A 17,555-nucleotide genomic window follows, 5' to 3' on the forward strand; every position below is an offset into this window, starting at 1 on the left:
CGCTGTGCAGGCGCTGGATCTGGCGGCGGTGGCCACGGAGCACGCTCAGTTCAGGGACTGGTGGTGGAAGGTCCAGCTGGGGAAGTGCTATTACAGGTCAGAGTCAGCGGCACAACGACTGCGTTCACACGGTGTGTGTGTGTGTTAGCATGGAGGCCTGCGTTCACACTGTGTGTATGTTAGCATGGAGGCCTGCGTTCACACTGTGTGTATGTTAGCATGGAGGCCTGCGTTCACACTGTGTGTATGTTAGCATGGAGGCCTGCGTTCACATTGTGTGTATGTTAGCATGGAGGCCTGCGTTCACACGGTGTGTATGTTAGCATGGAGGCCTGCGTTCACACGGTGTGTGTGTGTGTTAGCATGGAGGCCTGCGTTCACACTGTGTGTATGTTAGCATGGAGGCCTGCGTTCACACGGTGTGTATGTTAGCATGGAGGCCTGCGTTCACACGGTGTGTGTGTTAGCATGGAGGCCTGCGTTCACACTGTGTGTATGTTAGCATGGAGGCCTGCGTTCACACTGTGTGTATGTTAGCATGGAGGCCTGCGTTCACACGGTGTGTATGTTAGCATGGAGGCCTGCGTTCACACGGTGTGTGTGTGTGTTAGCATGGAGGCCTGCGTTCACACTGTGTGTATGTTAGCATGGAGGCCTGCGTTCACACTGTGTGTATGTTAGCATGGAGGCCTGCGTTCACACGGTGTGTATGTTAGCATGGAGGCCTGCGTTCACACGGTGTGTATGTTAGCATGGAGGCCTGCGTTCACACGGTGTGTATGTTAGCATGGAGGCCTGCGTTCACACTGCAGTCTGGAAGCACAGATCCCGTCTTTATACCGGCTAATCTGTGTTTACATTCATTCCCGCCCAAAATGATTTTCGGTGGTCGTGCTATTAAAATTATGTATAAAATTCATGTCAGGTGGTCATGATTATTTGCCAGCATGGACACGATAACAGCCGTCACGAGGAACAGATGTATAGTCCAGGAGGAAGTTCTGTTTATCTACAGCTCAGATCTAGAGCTCTGAGGAATATAGTGTAGGTTTAGTAGTGATGTCACGGGCAGAGGTTCACCAGATCCGGAGTGTTCCTGTGTTTCCACAGATGGATGTAAAGTTCCTCCTCAGTATACAGCAGTGAGCGAGCGCACACAGAGACGCCTCATTATACAACATTACAGAGCTCTGTGTGAGCAAAGATGGATGTAGGGCCCTATTTTAACGATCTGAAACGCAAGTGTCAAAGTGCAAGTAACTTTGTGGGCGGGTCTCGGCGCTGTTACTATTTTCCCGGCGGGATAAATGACTCTTGCTCCTGGCGCAAATCTAAAAGGGGTTGGTCTGAAGTAGCTTCATTATTCATAGGTGTGGTTTGGGCGTAACGTGAAATAAACCAATCAGAGCGACATCTCACATTCCCTTTAAGAGCAGACGCGTTTGTCTAAAGCGGATTCCTATTATAACGGCGGATTTGCCAGGAGCGGTTCACAGCCGAGGAGACCGACATTCCCGTCAGGGCGGTTGGGGATGGAGAAACACACCCAAATTAACTTCGGTTAAACAGGCGTATGATAATTTGGGTAAATGTGTAAGCTAGATGTATGCTTTTATAATAAACTGTCTATCTATCTATCTATCGATCTATCGATCTATCTATCTATCTGTCTGTCTGTCTGTCTATCTATCTATCTATCTGTCTGTCTGTCTATCTATCTATCTGTCTGTCTGTCTGTCTGTCTGTCTGTCTGTCTGTCTGTCTATCTATCTATCTATCTATCTATCTATCTATCTATGGTAATAATGTATGATTTGCAAAAATGAAAACTGCTGCTTCTGTGTAGATGAGAGAATCAAAGTGTGTGTGTGTTGTGCTCACGCTACATTGATTATGGCCAAGCATGCGCCCTTAAAATAGCATATGAATAACATGCGCAACACGCCACTGACTTTAAACTAGTCTTTCCTGGTTAGTGGCGGAATTGTTTTCTAAACCTGTAAAATAGCATGAGGGAACGTTTGCGCCGGAACACGCCTCCTCTTTGCGCTGAACCGCCCCGGGGAGCGCAAGTGTATTTCTTAGTTAACCGACGTGCTTCTGTGGAGGGAAAAGTCCGCTGTGTGCGGGTGCAAAATAGGAATGATACATGCGTCGCTGTACAAAGTCAATTGCGCTGGGTGCAAGATAGGGCCCATAAAGTTCCTCCTCAGTATACAGCAGTGAGCGAGCGCACACAGAACCGACTCATTAATTTTTTTTTTTTTTTTAATTTTTTTTTTTTATTCGGGACAGTGCACATTAATGGACAATCAAACATTTCTGTAGACTGTAAATGAGCCAGGTTATAGCATAAATGCTAATTTTCACCTGTAGTCCCGAGGCAGGAAAATAACATTATACAAGATAATACAACATAAAAGAATGACAGTACAATATCAAGCACAAAACACATTAGCACACAATCAGGCAGATTACGTTATATCAATACAATTATTTAAAATGAGTACATAATTGTGAAATTTTAATAAATTGTTTAAGATGCTTTTTGAATGTGCAGTAAGTGGGACATTCTCTAGTAATTGTTGGAATGCTATTCCAAAAATGACCCCCTTTGACAGATAAAACAGTTTGACCAAAGTTAGTTTTTCTATGTGGGATTTCTATGTCTCCTCTAAATGAAGCTCTGGTACAACGACCTCTGTCAGACCTTGGTTTGATAAATAGAGATAGTGAAGGTGGGGCTAATCCATGAAAAACTTTATAAATTAAACAGCTATATTTAAAATTAATAAAATTTTCAAAATTGAGCAAATTATATTTTTCTAAAATATTACACTGATGGTATGACAGAGGTTTTTGATCAAGTATTTTTATAGATTTTTTAAATAACTTTTCTATGGGTTTTAAAATTGTGTTTCCAGTAAGTGACCAGGTAGTGATGCAATAATCTATGTGCGAAAATATCATTGAATGTAAGAACATTTTAGCGGAATTAATTGTCATTGATGGTCTAATTTGTTTAAAATTATGTAGATTGAATTTAATTCTGTTCGCTGTAAGTTTGATGTGTTTTTTTAAATGAAAGTGTTGAGTCCAGTGTTACCCCGAGGTACTTGAACTCCTCTACAATATCAAGTTCCACTTCCCCCAGGAACACATTGGACCGCTCTAGTTTTATGGTTTTTTTTGTAAAGAACATAGCAACAGTTTTCTTTTTGTTCAATAGTAGGCAAGATTTAAGCAGCCATTGCTGTATATTCTCCAATGCTGATGTGAGGATATATGATGCTTCCTGTGTGCTTTTAGCAGATGTAAAAATGACCGCATCATCAGCATACATTTGAAAATGGACTTTTTCACAAATGTTTGGCAGATCATTTATATAAACAGAGAACAATACTGGTCCCAAAATTGAACCTTGTGGGACCCCTGCTGAACATTCAAGGTGAGGTGACTTAGTGCTACCAACACTCACAGATTGTCTTCTGTTGGACAAGTAAGATTGAAACCAAACTAAAGCATCTTCTGCAAAGTTGAAGTGAGTCAGTTTAGACAGAAGGGCTCGATGATCTACAGTATCGAACGCCTTCTTTAAATCCAAAAAGACTGCACCAACACATGTGGTTTTATCAAGCAACGATTTCACTGTTTCTATAAAGACACAGTTTGCCGTCTCAGTATGGGATGCAGAAGAGAAGGACCACGGCTGAGATGGTTATTCAGCAGCTTGGCGATCCACTTTTCTGCAGCCTTAGATACAGCAGGGAGGATGCTGATGGGGCCATAATTAGAAATATTGGTTTTGTCGCCTGATTTAAAAATGGGTGAGACTATAGCCACCTTCCATCCTGATGGAACAACTGCCATTTTAATTGATAGATTGATCAAATGTGTTATTGGGCACACTAGCGCATCCCTGTGTAATTTTAAAAAAATGTGTGTCAAGACTCAAGGCCATATGCATCTTTGGCCTTTGAGGGTTTCATAGACTTAATAATGTTAGATACTTCCACATCAGTTATCTGCTCTAACCTAAAAACCGGCTGTCCAGGATCAATAGGCTTACGAGCTATCTCTGAGGAACTAAACATTTGTGTTATTTCATTGACCGAATTAATAAAGAAATTATTGAATTCAGTTGCTAATTCTTTTGGATTATTTATAAGCTTGCTGTTAACTTTTATTTCCAATCTATCATTATCTATTTTATTTTGCTTTCCAGTTAGTTTATTAATATTTTGCCATATTAGTTTACCATTGCCATTAGCACTTTTAATAACATCCATGAAGAAATTTGCCTTGGCTTTACGTAAGGTATGAGTTGTTTTATTTCTCATTGAAGTAAATCTTTGCCTACCAGTAGTACGACCAGATTTTAAGAACACTTTAAGTAATATGTCTCTTTCTTTAATAAGTATTTTGCATTGATTATTAAGCCAGGGTAAATGATTTCCCTTTTTTTTACCTTTTCCTCTTTTTATAAAAGGTTCCATAACATCCGCAATTTTAGCATTAAGCATCTGGGAATTGTTTTCAATATCATTATCAGAAAACAATTCAGACCAATTTACTTCATTTAGAAGAATATTAAGATGTTTTGGGATAAAATTAAAATGGTTATTACATTTAAATGAGTTAAATCGCTTTTTACTTAATTTTCGGGAGACAAATACAATATTATGGTCAGAAAGCCCGGTAATGAGGTTGTATGTTTTACCAATCCTCTCAGCATGATTTAACAGATCTATTAGAGTTTCTGAGTGGCTTGTTATTCTGGTTGGTGTTTTTATCATTTGTGTTAAATTAAAATAGTCAGTAATTTGTTTAAGAGTTGTTCGTTCCCTCTTTACATTCCAGTTAATATTAAAATCACCCATTAAAATAATCTCCTTGGTTTTATCACAGTGATTGAGGACAAGTTTAAGTTGTTCATAAAAATCGTTTTTCGCTGTGGGCTTTCTATATATACACACTATAACAAAAGACATTGTTGCAGAAAGTGATATGTCAACACCTACACATTCCAATACAACTTCATTTGGCCATTCAATCATTGTGCATTTCAGAGTATTTCTAACATACATTATTACTCCCCCACCCCTCCCGTTAGTTCTGTCCTTTCTAAATACATTATACCCGGGCATATTCACAATAGCCTCAGGGGAAGAATGGGTTAACCACCATTATACAACATTACAGAGCTGTGTGTGAGCAAACGTGTCCTGTGTGGTGGCTTGAGCTCAAGGGGAAGCGGATATGAGTGTTTAGAGGCCGGATGTCCAGATATCGGATACGGATCTGATTTAAAACCACATTTAGAAGTGGATCAGATCAGATGCGGGAATATCTCTCGGGGATCTCATGCGGATTACAGCTAATCCCGATCTGTGTCAGATGCGAGTAAAAGATCGGATTCTCTGTGTGTAAACGCAGCCTGTTTTACAGAAGTGTGTGGATCATTGTGACCTGCATTAAGAGGTTTAGTTTGAAGTGTGTGTGTGTTTGTAGACTGGGCTTGCACCGTGAGGCAGAGAAGCAGTTCCGGTCCGCGCTCGCTCAGCAGGAGTTCGTGGACTCATACCTCTACCTGGCCAAGGTGAGGTCAGTGCTGCAGCTCCAGTGCCTGTGTCCCAGTAAGACCAGTAAGAGTGTGTGTGTGTGTGTGTGCAGGTGTACCAGCGTCTGGATCAGCCCATCACGGCCCTGAATGTGTTTAAGCAGGGCTTGGATCACTTCCCCGCCGAGGTCACGCTGCTCACGGGGATCGCACGCATACATGAGGTATCTGTGTCTTCATCTTCCCTTCGCTGGGTGAGCTTGGGCTTGATCTGTCTAACTGTGTCCTCCAGGAAATGAATAACGTGATCTCGGCCACTGAGTACTATAAAGAGGTCCTGAAGCAGGACAACACACACGTGGAGGCCATCGCCTGTATCGGCAGCAACCACTTCTACACAGACCAGCCCGAGATCGCCCTGCGCTTCTACAGGTGACCCCGCTGTCTCCCTCACACACGCATGCAGCCTGCAGAAACACTCACGAGATCAGACTCTATAGCCTCTGGTCACCTGACCTCTGAACTCAGCATCTGACCAGGGCCATCCGTAACATCTCAACATAAACGTAATAAATAAATAAAATACTTCTTGTTGTTGACCCGTGTCTACAAACTACAGGCAAAAGCACAAATAAATACAACAGAACAAAGACACACATGAGCTAATCAGGTTAGTCGAGTAGTTCTGACAGCAGTTCTCAGGGCTGGGCGATAAAACTATAATTATCACAATATCATTTTCCTAGATAAAATAATAAAAAAAGTACTATAAATAGGGGTGTAACGATACACTCATGTCATTATTCCATACAAATCACGGTCCTATCACGATTTACTATAAGCCAAAATAAAGAAGAGAGTTTCCTATTATTACTGTGTGTGTGAGTGGTGTGTGATGTGTGATGTGTGATGTGTGTGAGCTGTGTGTGTGTGTGATGTGTGATGTGTGTGAGCAGTGTGTGTGAGTGGTGTGTGATGTGTGTGAGCAGTGTGTGTGTGTGGTGTGTGATGTGTGTGAGCAGTGTGTGTGAGTGGTGTGTGATGTGTGTGAGCAGTGTGTGTGAGTGGTGTGTGATGTGTGATGTGTGTGAGCAGTGTGTGTGAGTGGTGTGTGATGTGTGTGAGCAGTGTGTGTGAGTGGTGTGTGGTGTGTGATGTGTGTGAGCAGTGTGTGTGAGTGGTGTGTGATGTGTGTGAGCAGTGTGTGTGAGTGGTGTGTGATGTGTGTGAGCAGTGTGTGTGAGTGGTGTGTGATGTGTGTGAGCAGTGTGTGTGTGTGATGTGTGATGTGTGTGAGCAGTGTGTGTGAGTGGTGTGTGATGTGTGATGTGTGTGAGCAGTGTGTGTGTGTGATGTGTGATGTGTGTGAGCAGTGTGTGTGAGTGGTGTGTGATGTGTGTGAGCAGTGTGTGTGTGTGATGTGTGATGTGTGTGAGCAGTGTGTGTGAGTGGTGTGTGATGTGTGATGTGTGTGAGCAGTGTGTGTGAGTGGTGTGTGATGTGTGTGAGCAGTGTGTGTGAGTGGTGTGTGATGTGTGTGAGCAGTGTGTGATGTGTGTGAGCAGTGTGTGTGAGTGGTGTGTGATGTGTGTGAGCAGTGTGTGTGTGTGTGTGTGTGTGTGAGTGGTGTGTGATGTGTGTGAGCAGTGTGTGTGTGTGATGTGTGATGTGTGTGAGCAGTGTGTGTGAGTGGTGTGTGATGTGTGTGAGCAGTGTGTGTGAGTGGTGTGTGATGTGTGTGAGCAGTGTGTGTGAGTGGTGTGTGATGTGTGTGAGCAGAGCAGTGTGTGTGTGTGATGTGTGATGTGTGTGAGCAGTGTGTGTGAGTGGTGTGTGATGTGTGTGAGCAGTGTGTGTGTGTGATGTGTGATGTGTGTGAGCAGTGTGTGTGAGTGGTGTGTGATGTGTGTGAGCAGTGTGTGTGAGTGGTGTGTGATGTGTGTGAGCAGTGTGTGTGAGTGGTGTGTGATGCTGTGTGAGCAGTGTGTGTGAGTGGTGTGTGATGTGTGTGAGCAGTGTGTGTGAGTGGTGTGTGATGTGTGTGAGCAGTGTGTGTGATGTGTGTGAGCAGTGTGTGATGCTGTGTGAGCAGTGTGTGTGAGTGGTGTGTGATGCTGTGTGAGCAGTGTGTGTGAGTGGTGTGTGATGTGTGTGAGCAGTGTGTGTGAGTGGTGTGTGATGCTGTGTGAGCAGTGTGTGTGTGTGATGTGTGATGTGTGTGAGCAGTGTGTGTGAGTGGTGTGTGATGTGTGTGAGCAGTGTGTGTGAGTGGTGTGTGATGTGTGTGAGCAGTGTGTGTGAGTGGTGTGTGATGTGTGTGAGCAGTGTGTGTGTGAGTGGTGTGTGATGTGTGTGAGCAGTGTGTGTGAGTGGTGTGTGATGCTGTGTGAGCAGTGTGTGTGAGTGGTGTGTGATGCTGTGTGAGCAGTGTGTGTGAGTGGTGTGTGATGTGTGTGAGCAGTGTGTGTGAGTGGTGTGTGATGTGTGTGAGCAGAGCAGTGTGTGTGAGTGGTGTGTGAGCAGAGCAGTGTGTGTGTGTGATGTGTGATGCTGTGTGAGCAGTGTGTGTGAGTGGTGTGTGATGTGTGTGAGCAGTGTGTGTGTGTGTGTGATGTGTGATGTGTGTGAGCAGTGTGTGTGATGTGTGTGAGCAGTGTGTGTGAGTGGTGTGTGATGTGTGTGAGCAGTGTGTGTGTGAGTGGTGTGTGATGTGTGTGAGCAGTGTGTGTGATGTGTGTGAGCAGTGTGTGTGAGTGGTGTGTGATGTGTGTGAGCAGTGTGTGTGAGTGGTGTGTGATGTGTGTGAGCAGTGTGTGTGAGTGGTGTGTGATGTGTGTGAGCAGTGTGTGTGAGTGGTGTGTGATGCTGTGTTGCTTAGCAACCTCTCTGGAACTACATCGCTTGGCGGAGGAATAGATGTGTTATAACGTTATACATTTGTTACTGGTGTTTATTTTATGAATAAAACAAATATTAAATGAATATTTGTATGGAGTAACTGTTTTATAAAGCAATAAGCCTCTTGATGGCGTGATGTACAGTGTATTTAGCTGAGGCGTTTTACTCCGCGTCGAGCCTAACAACGCCCCTCAGCTGTAACACACACAGACTCTCCCACTGTTAATGCACTGAGTGTATGAGGATAAACCATCGAACACACTCTCAATCATCATACTACTAACCCTATCTGCGGTGATCTAAATGATGTTTCAGATGATCAATGCAGTCAATCACAGTTCTGATCTAAAGAAGGCGTGCCAGAAGAACTGTCCCAAACATTTTACATTCTCAATTCTTGCTTTCCCTGGGAATTGAACCCATGACCTCAGCGTTGCAAGCACCAGCGCTCTACTGTTTGAGCTACAGGAAAGATATTTCTATTAAATATCTTAATAGAAAAATGTATGTCTTAGTGTCTGCATGTGCTAATGGGGGATATTGTTTCAAGTCTTGAATCAGGCTTGTGTGGCCTGACTTTGATGGCACGTATCTTCAGCAGTTTGCAGTGCAGGCTGCAATATTAATATTACATGTTTTGTCTCGAAACGCTATGTATTAGCTCGAGTTAGGATGCAGATTTACTATGTTAAATTTACAAGTGCAAAGTGGCCGTGCAAAATCAGTTTTTGTCTGTGTTTTTAGTAATTGTTGGTTTGGTGTGTTTGAGTGCTCATTGTTACAATTACACAGCAAAAGTTCAGTGACATTTTATTTGTGCAAATACTGATACTGACGTAATGATGCATTGGAGTATATATTTAGAGTGGATATGTGTGTTTTGTTAGTGCAGACTGGCTGTTCTTGAAGATTACGTGTTGTTATTGTGTCAGCACCTCTTTATAGGCAACATTGCTCAGAAAGTGGCGCTTTTTGTTTGTTTCATCATCTTGAGCAAGATTACGAAGTCTGCTTGACCTGCCAACTCTGCTGGCTGCAATGTAGAATTGACCATGACTGAGGAAGTCTCTTGTGCAGAAGACACCAACACGTTGCAAAGACTGGCCTTGTGACTTATTCACTGTCATGGCAAAGCAGGGTCTCACTGGTCCACACTGTTGCAAACATCCTCTTCTCCAGGAAAATTCTTTGTCATAGATTCATTCACTTTATCAACTTCAGAGTTGGTTGGGCACAGTATGACACGTTCACATAGCCACTTTGGATTGGAAATGTTGACTGTCATGTCATTATATACCCAACTGACAATGTCCTCAAGTTTCTCGCCAGAAATTGATAGTGATTCATTGAGCTCAATTGCAAATTCACCCTCTTCTGGAACCACAGGAGTTTTCCCCTCACCAAGGTTCAAAAGGAATTTGGCAAAATCTGCTTCTGTTTGTTGATCTCCAGCAGCTTGAGTGATCCTCATGTTTTCTGTTAGACGAAGAATCTCAACATTTCTCCATAGGTGTGAGCTCTTGAAACACCTCCCTATGATCTGGGTTAGGCTACCATGTGGGACAACAGTAAGGATTTGCCTCCGGTCACTGCTGAAAACCATTGTGATGCCGCCAAATGGCTTGTCTGAACCTCTGAGCCACTGGAATGTACGATCTGCTGCTTCTAATGCACGGCGATCCATCATTGACACTTCATCCACAACCATGAGATGCGTCATTCTAAGAAGTGTTGCAGTGCTGTCATGTTCACTCGTACTGCAAGTGGACTCGTCTGTGAGAATGAGAGGACATTTAGTCCTACTGTGAAAGGTTGTGCCGTTAGGGGTAGCTGCCATGCCACTTGCAGCGGTTGCAAGAGCTACTTTGCCCTGTGCACGCACTTTGTTAAGGATGTGGCACAATATGAATGTTTTCCCAGTTCCACCACTTGCATCAAGGGATATAATTTTTCCAAGTCCCTGTTCCACACTTTCCATCTCTTTTTCGACAACTTTTGCTGTTTGCTTTGAAGTTCCTCTATGTTGTGCTCAGTCTCATGCTGGATGATGCGGGGAATTTGACTCCGGACGTGAAGTGGATCAGGCTCAGGGAGGCCAAAGTTCCCATTTAAAGTAAAACCATGTCTTTTAACATAGTCCTTAAGGTCAAGTAGCACTTGAGTCACAATAAGTTCATCTGGCTCATTCACATCGGCCCTGCGCATGAAATCTTCACACAGCACATGCTAGTGCCTTTCCCAGAACTGCAAGTGTTCCCCTCTAAGAACAAACATTAGCATGTTGGCGAATACCTCACGCAGTGCTGAGCCAAATGTCACATTTACAGCCTCCTCCATAACAGAATCTACTTCTTGGTCATTGTCAACAATGCCATGCGCAATGCAAGCTGCCAGATAGGTGTCCATGACCACATCTCCAGCTCGTCGGAGGTCTTTGAAGCATGTTGGCCACATCTGGAACGGGTACACACATCTGGGTACACAATGTGTTGCATGTGTGGATAAAGAGACATTGCTTCAAAAAAGGCGGTCAGTGTGGTGGCAGGCGGCGGAGTCCACATAGCAATACCAGTATTTCTCACAGGATTTTGGTAAATCTGTGGTGAGTGGACCTCGGGCCTTCTAGGGGGGATCGGGGGCATGCCCCCCCGTAAGAATTTTTTTTGCATTTTAATGTTAAATTCATCAATCTGGTGCACTTTGAGAGTTCAAAATTAAAAGTGCCAACCCATATTCAGTGTGCAAAGAAAAATTCAAACCTCTTTTAGTTGTGTCTGTCTACATTATACACTACTGCATAATAATAGTTATAATATTAATCCCATGAAAGTAATAGCCATATATTGTAAAACAAATGCACTGAAAAATAAAGGACGGTCATTAAAGCGATAATGTTTGCACTTATAGGTTTTATTTGGCATTTAGGAGAGTATTGCCAGAAGCTGCTTACATTAACCTCACTTTAAAAAAAAATCATGATTTTTCATAAAAAATTATGTTAGAATTGTAGGCCTAAAATACCTTGGTATCAGCTTGTTTTCTTCAATGGTATAATTAATACAATTACAATTAATTTGGTTTGTTGTGATTAATTTGTGTTCATAATCAGTAAAAAAAAAACTTCTAACAAGAATAAACACATATGAACAATTAAATTATTATTGTATTATTCATTATTTTTATATCTTGAAACTACCCAAGCAGTGTTTCCGCTCAGATGTGACGGCGGAATGAATACATTACCAAAATGTGATTGCAGAATATATTTAAATTATCCATCAAATTGTCATTTTCTCCTCACTGTCTTGTGATTTAACAATAATGCCTGAACAGTAAATTACTCGGTGAACAAAGAAAACATTTTGGCATTAGGGATTTGAATTAGTTAATGCCTAAAAATGTAAAAGTTTTACCTTATAAATAGAATATAGTTTAATCAATTTTAAAATTCGTCGCTGGAGTGAATGGGAACATGATTTATTGAAAATATTTGAAAAAATATAAGTGTTTCTTAAGTCAATACTTTTTAATGGCTTGTCAACTTTCCATTCCTCCGCTGCGTGATTCTAGTCAGCGCTGGATTCTCGGCACCACCGGATTGTTGTCAGTGCCAAACACAGTGCTTGAGCGCTGGTCTATGACTGGAAAAATAATAGAGTCGTTGCAAAAGTAACGATAGGCTACATGTCGCATTAAACTGGAAGATTTTAGATGTTAGACATTCTAAACTTTTGAATAAGAAATAATATCAACTCGTCAAAACTCCTCGAATCACAAGCGACATCACAAGAACACTCACAGCAAACACATAATCCGAACTTGACTGCACATCATATTTTTGACATGATTGATACTGCTTTCAATCGTAATGCAATAGAAATGAACACAAAAAACCTGCCGAGTGCCCACAACACTGACGGGGACGTGCGGTCAGGACTAGAGCGGCTGCGGACAAATGTTGTTGTTTTTTGCGCTGCTGAGGTATTCTTTCACGCGCACCATAGATGCGCGTGCACACACAATATGATATCACACTCTGCACATATGTTTTACAACATAATTTAACAAAAACATAGTCCTAACACTTTTTAAAAGCCCACTTAAAGTGTTTATTACAACTACTAAATGCTTAAAATGAATAAAAGTAAATGAGCAAAAATTTGCGTTACATATTTGAACTCGTGAACGCCCCCCATTAACACCTGAACGCCCCCCATTAACACCTGAACGCCCCCATTAACACCTGAACGCCCCCCATTAACACCTGAACGCCCCCCATTAACACCTGAACGCCCCCCATTAACACCTGAACGCCCCCCATTAACACCTGAACGCCCCCCATTAACACCTGAACGCCCCCCATTAACACCTGAACGCCCCCCTTTCAAAAATCTTGCTTCCAACGCCCCCCGTTGCTCTCTGAACGCCCCCGTTGAGAACCACTACTCTAGATGAATTGCAAGCATCTTTACTGGTGGCTGTTTCTGCTGAATGGGGAAGTCGTATATGCGCCAGTATCCCTCAGATGCAGTGATGTAACGCCCTAACTCATAACGTGTCACCTCATCACGTCGGAGTGTCTCACGGGTCTCATCATCAGGCACATCCAGTCTCACCATGCACTGATCAGGTCCCTTCTCCAAATATTTATACAGATATTTGACACTGGAGACAGCACACAATTTCAACATTAATATGCGCATTGTATCGGAGCAGGATGTATGGATTGTATGGCACAACCCATGTATTACTGACAGGTACATTGACGCCACTTCTGATGGTCTTGATGATGGGAGAACCAGGTGCTCCTTCTGTCTTCAGTACAGTGGGTAGGAGTTGTCTGAAAAGCTTGTGTTCTGTCTCAATTGTTTGGGATAGTCTTTGGTGCACTTTTTGTCTAGCATGCAGGTGCTGGCACTGTACCATTGTCCTCTTGGACTGTGAATCATGTGTGATGTTACAATGCGATGTAGTTCCATATTTGTGTTTTTGTCAGGAATCTCTGCAGACACCACACGGTCAATATCGCTGGCGGTCCTGGGTTTGTCGCGGGCTACCATGGTCATGAGCATGTGTATGTGTGGAAGATGCCTCTTTTGTGTTTCCTTCACCATCACATATGCATCAATGTGTCCCAAGATGTCACGCTTGAGGAGGTCTGTGAGGAGCGCTTCCACCTTCAGGTGAAATACTCGAGCAATGATGTCTGGTCTCTGATTGGTCTGTTGACCCTCAAAAAGTGATCCTGTGATTTCAGGCCAGTTCAGGTTGCAAGTGAAGGTGAGGAAGAAGTCAGGGTTTCCTCTGATTCATACCAAGGCCATGGCATCTTGGAACTCCTTGGCGTACCATCGGGGTGATCTGTAAATTGTGGGCGGCAGGATGGTTAGGCGTCCAGGAATGATCTCAGTGTGACTATTCAGGGCATCAACAATGATTTTATACTTTTCAGCCTTGATAGACTTCTGGTTGTGGCGGATCCAGTTGAGGCGGTGTGACTAAATTTTTGCCATCATGTCACATACGTATTGCTGTGTCAGTCTCCCACCACGAAGCAGCAAATTGAAGTGTTGAGCAATGTCACGCACTTGAAGATGGTAACGGTAGAAGGATGTTGGTGTGATGCCTGCCAGCTCAGTGTGGTGTCCTTGGGACCCCTGAGGCAGAAGAAGCATGACGATGGGTCATATGCTGGATGCATGGCGTCGATTGTCCGAAGCCTTCCTCCTCTGAGGTGAAGAGTGAAAGCCAGTTTCCCAAACTGCTGTGTAGTTGTTACTCCTGGAGCAATGACAGCCACCTCACTATTCAGTGATGGAAGATTCACAGTGCCACGATGAAGGTCATGACGTTGTGTGCGAGCTGTTAGGACGATTTTCAGTTCATTGGCATTGGCATTTTGGGTCACATACTCAATGGCTAACTTAAACTGTTGCACGTATGGATTGCACATGTGAATGGCCTCTTGCGTCCTCAGTAAAATCTTCATTCAGATCACTGTTTGAGGCATGGGCTCGACGGTTTTCTAGCTCATGAGCAGGATCGTGGAAATAGATCTGAGCAAAGAGTGGTGTGCGACCTTGTTCAGGAAGGGGGCCGGCAATGTAATGATAAACTGCCTTGTATACGCACACCTGGGTTGAAGCCAGGCATAGCTACCTCTTTAATACCAATACCTGCCATTGTCAGCGCATTGTTGTATTGTTTTGCTTGCTTCACAAAACTTTAATCAAGGAAAAGGTCCTTAATAGCATCTGGAGGCTGTGGTGGCATTGAGCCAGGCTTGGGATTTGTGGCGTTATATGTAAGGTTAATCTTACCGGAGTTGCAGCAGAATCCTTTTCTCTCCTCTTTCCACCACAATGTGAGCATGTAGAACATTCAAACAGTGAGGTCTTGCTCAGCATGTGCCTATAATCACCATGAAGTTCCTCTTGGAAGAAGTCTGTATCATCACACTGAGCAAGGTTGCGATTGTCTTTTCGTGCCTTTTCCAGACGGGCACGTGGTATCCCTTGCTCGTCGTTCCTCTTGCTGCTGAGGGGTCTCCTCCTCTCTCAGAAGGTTGTGTCGTTGACAGTCATGCATCTGGCGATCCGCTCGTATCTCAGGTGTTTCCTTATCTCATGTTAGCATGGTGAGCAGCGTCACTTGCCAGCCGAGCATCTCGGGCTTCGACTGACTGAGCATTACGTGCATGACGCATTGCCTTGCGTATCCTCTCTCTGTTGGTACGACTATCTTTCGTCATCTTAGCATCAGCAAAGGTGGTGTAACAGTAGGTCACAATCAGGTGGTCTGCAAAAGATCAGATGCCCAGGATATGGGCAGAAATATGCTATGAATATAATTAATTTGGCTGCTGTTCATAACTAATAGTTCATTTGAATTATAATAATTTATGCTCATCAATGCACACCCACAGAGATGGAAGAGAGTGATCATGAACAATGAGGCTGTGTGGCGTGAGCGTGGCATCTGTGTGGTGTTTTCTATGCCTTTGCACACCAGAAACGTGTCTGACGCGGCGCTGCTGCTGCTAGGTGACGTACAGTGAGGGCTATCTCGGGATTTGGATCACCCTTGTTCGACATATGGGGAGAGAGTTGTGGAAGGCCTTTCATTCATGATAAACATAAATATATAGCCTACTGATACAGCAAAGATAACTGTCGACAGTATTGACAGCAAAATAGGCTACAGAATATTTCATTCTGTATTGACAGGTGCAATATTTGAATATCGATAATTATTATTATTATTATTATTTTTTAATTAAATTACAACAATATCTGCATTTATGTCAAAACCTCCAAATATCAAAATGTCATTTATTAATATGTATTCGTGTCAAAATGACATCTAAACATATTTGTCTATTCTATTTTGCCTGGAAACGTTTCTAACACGCTTGCGTGTCGCGTGAATAAGAGGCGTCGGTTCTATTTCTAGCATGCACGCATTTTCGGCGAGACGTGCGCGTCACGCAGGCAGTGTGCAAGCTCTAACCTGTGAACATGGGAGCCGGAATAAAAACGGACACGCCACGCCGGCCTAAAGTAACAGCTGATGGGGATTTTCCGTTACGATAGGTTAGAGGATAGTTAACCTCGTTTAAGCCTGCATAGCCTAGACCTATCCTGTTGAATAGGAAGGGCAACTATTTAACATATTAAACATCACATAGTTACTAAATTCAGCACGCATGACACAGTAATATATTAGCATTTACTTAGTAAAGTGTTCAGTGAAGGTAAACCGCAAAGTGTGAAGGTAAACAGTAAATTGTTCAGTGAAGGTAAACAGTAAAGTGTGACGGTAAACAGTAAAGTGTTCAGTGCAGGTAAACAGTAAAGTGTGCAGGTAAACAGTAAAGTGTTCAGTGCAGGTAAACAGTATAGTGTGCAGGTAAACAGTAAATTGTTCAGTGAAGGTAAACAGTAAAGTGTGACGGTAAACAGTAAATTGTTCAGTGCAGGTAAACAGTAAAGTGTGCAGGTAAACAGTAAAGTGTTCAGTGCAGGTAAACAGTATAGTGTGCAGGTAAACAGTAAATTGTTCAGTGAAGGTAAACAGTAAAGTGTGACGGTAAACAGTAAATTGTTCAGTGCAGGTAAACAGTAAAGTGTGACGGTAAACAGTAAATTGTTCAGTGCAGGTAAACAGTATAGTGTGCAGGTAAACAGTAAAGTGTGAAGGTAAACAGTAAACCGTGACGGTAAACAGTAAAGTGTGACGGTAAACAGTGGTAAACAGTAAAGTATGAAGGTAAACAGTAAAGTGTTCAGTGAAGGTAAACAGTAAAGTGTTCAGTGAAGGTAAACAGTAAAGTGTTCAGTGCAGGTAAACAGTAAAGTGTGCAGGTAAACAGTAAAGTGTTCAGTGCAGGTAAACAGTATAGTGTGCAGGTAAACAGTAAAGTGTTCAGTGCAGGTAAACAGTAAATTGTTCAGTGAAGGTAAACAGTAAAGTGTGACGGTAAACAGTAAATTGTTCAGTGCAGGTAAACAGTATAGTGTGCAGGTAAACAGTAAAGTGTGAAGGTAAACAGTAAACCGTGACGGTAAACAGTAAAGTGTGACGGTAAACAGTGGTAAACAGTAAAGTGTGCAGGTAAACAGTAAAGTGTTCAGTGCAGGTAAACAGTAAAGTGTGCAGGTAAACAGTATAGTGTGCAGGTAAACAGTAAAGTGTGAAGGTAAACAGTAAACCGTGACGGTAAACAGTAAAGTGTGACGGTAAACAGTGGTAAACAGTAAAGTGTTCAGTGAAGGTAAACAGTAAAGTGTGAATGTAAACAGTAAAGTGTGACGGTAAACAGTAAAGTGTGACGGTAAACAGTGGTAAACAGTAAAGTGTTCAGTGCAGGTAAACAGTAAAGTGTGCAGGTAAACAGTAAAGTGTTCAGTGAAGGTAAACAGTAAAGTGTGATGGTAAACAGTAAAGTGTGATGGTAAACAGTAAAGTGTGACGGTAAACAGTGGTAAACAGTAAAGTGTGACGGTAAACAGTGGTAAACAGTAAAGTGTGACGGTAAACAGTGGTAAACAGTAAAGTGTGAAGGTAAACAGTAAAGTGTGAATGTAAACAGTAAAGT

General features: G+C 42.8%; 1 protein-coding gene across 1 annotated transcript in view; it reads left to right on the top strand.

Moving 5' to 3' along the window:
- Nucleotides 1–17,555, top strand: part of ttc8 (tetratricopeptide repeat domain 8) — a 48,994-nt gene that overhangs the window by 17,572 nt on the left and 13,867 nt on the right. Inside the window, exons 7-10 of the mRNA XM_081393744.1 lie at nt 11–96; nt 5,512–5,599; nt 5,674–5,784; nt 5,853–5,992. Coding sequence (XP_081249870.1) covers nt 11–96; nt 5,512–5,599; nt 5,674–5,784; nt 5,853–5,992 — 425 coding nt within the window. The remainder of the gene's footprint in view (nt 1–10; nt 97–5,511; nt 5,600–5,673; nt 5,785–5,852; nt 5,993–17,555) is intronic.

The sequence above is a fragment of the Scardinius erythrophthalmus genome (assembly GCF_964197995.2).
Source record: "Scardinius erythrophthalmus genome assembly, chromosome: 19".
Classification (NCBI taxonomy): Eukaryota; Metazoa; Chordata; class Actinopteri; order Cypriniformes; family Leuciscidae; genus Scardinius; species Scardinius erythrophthalmus.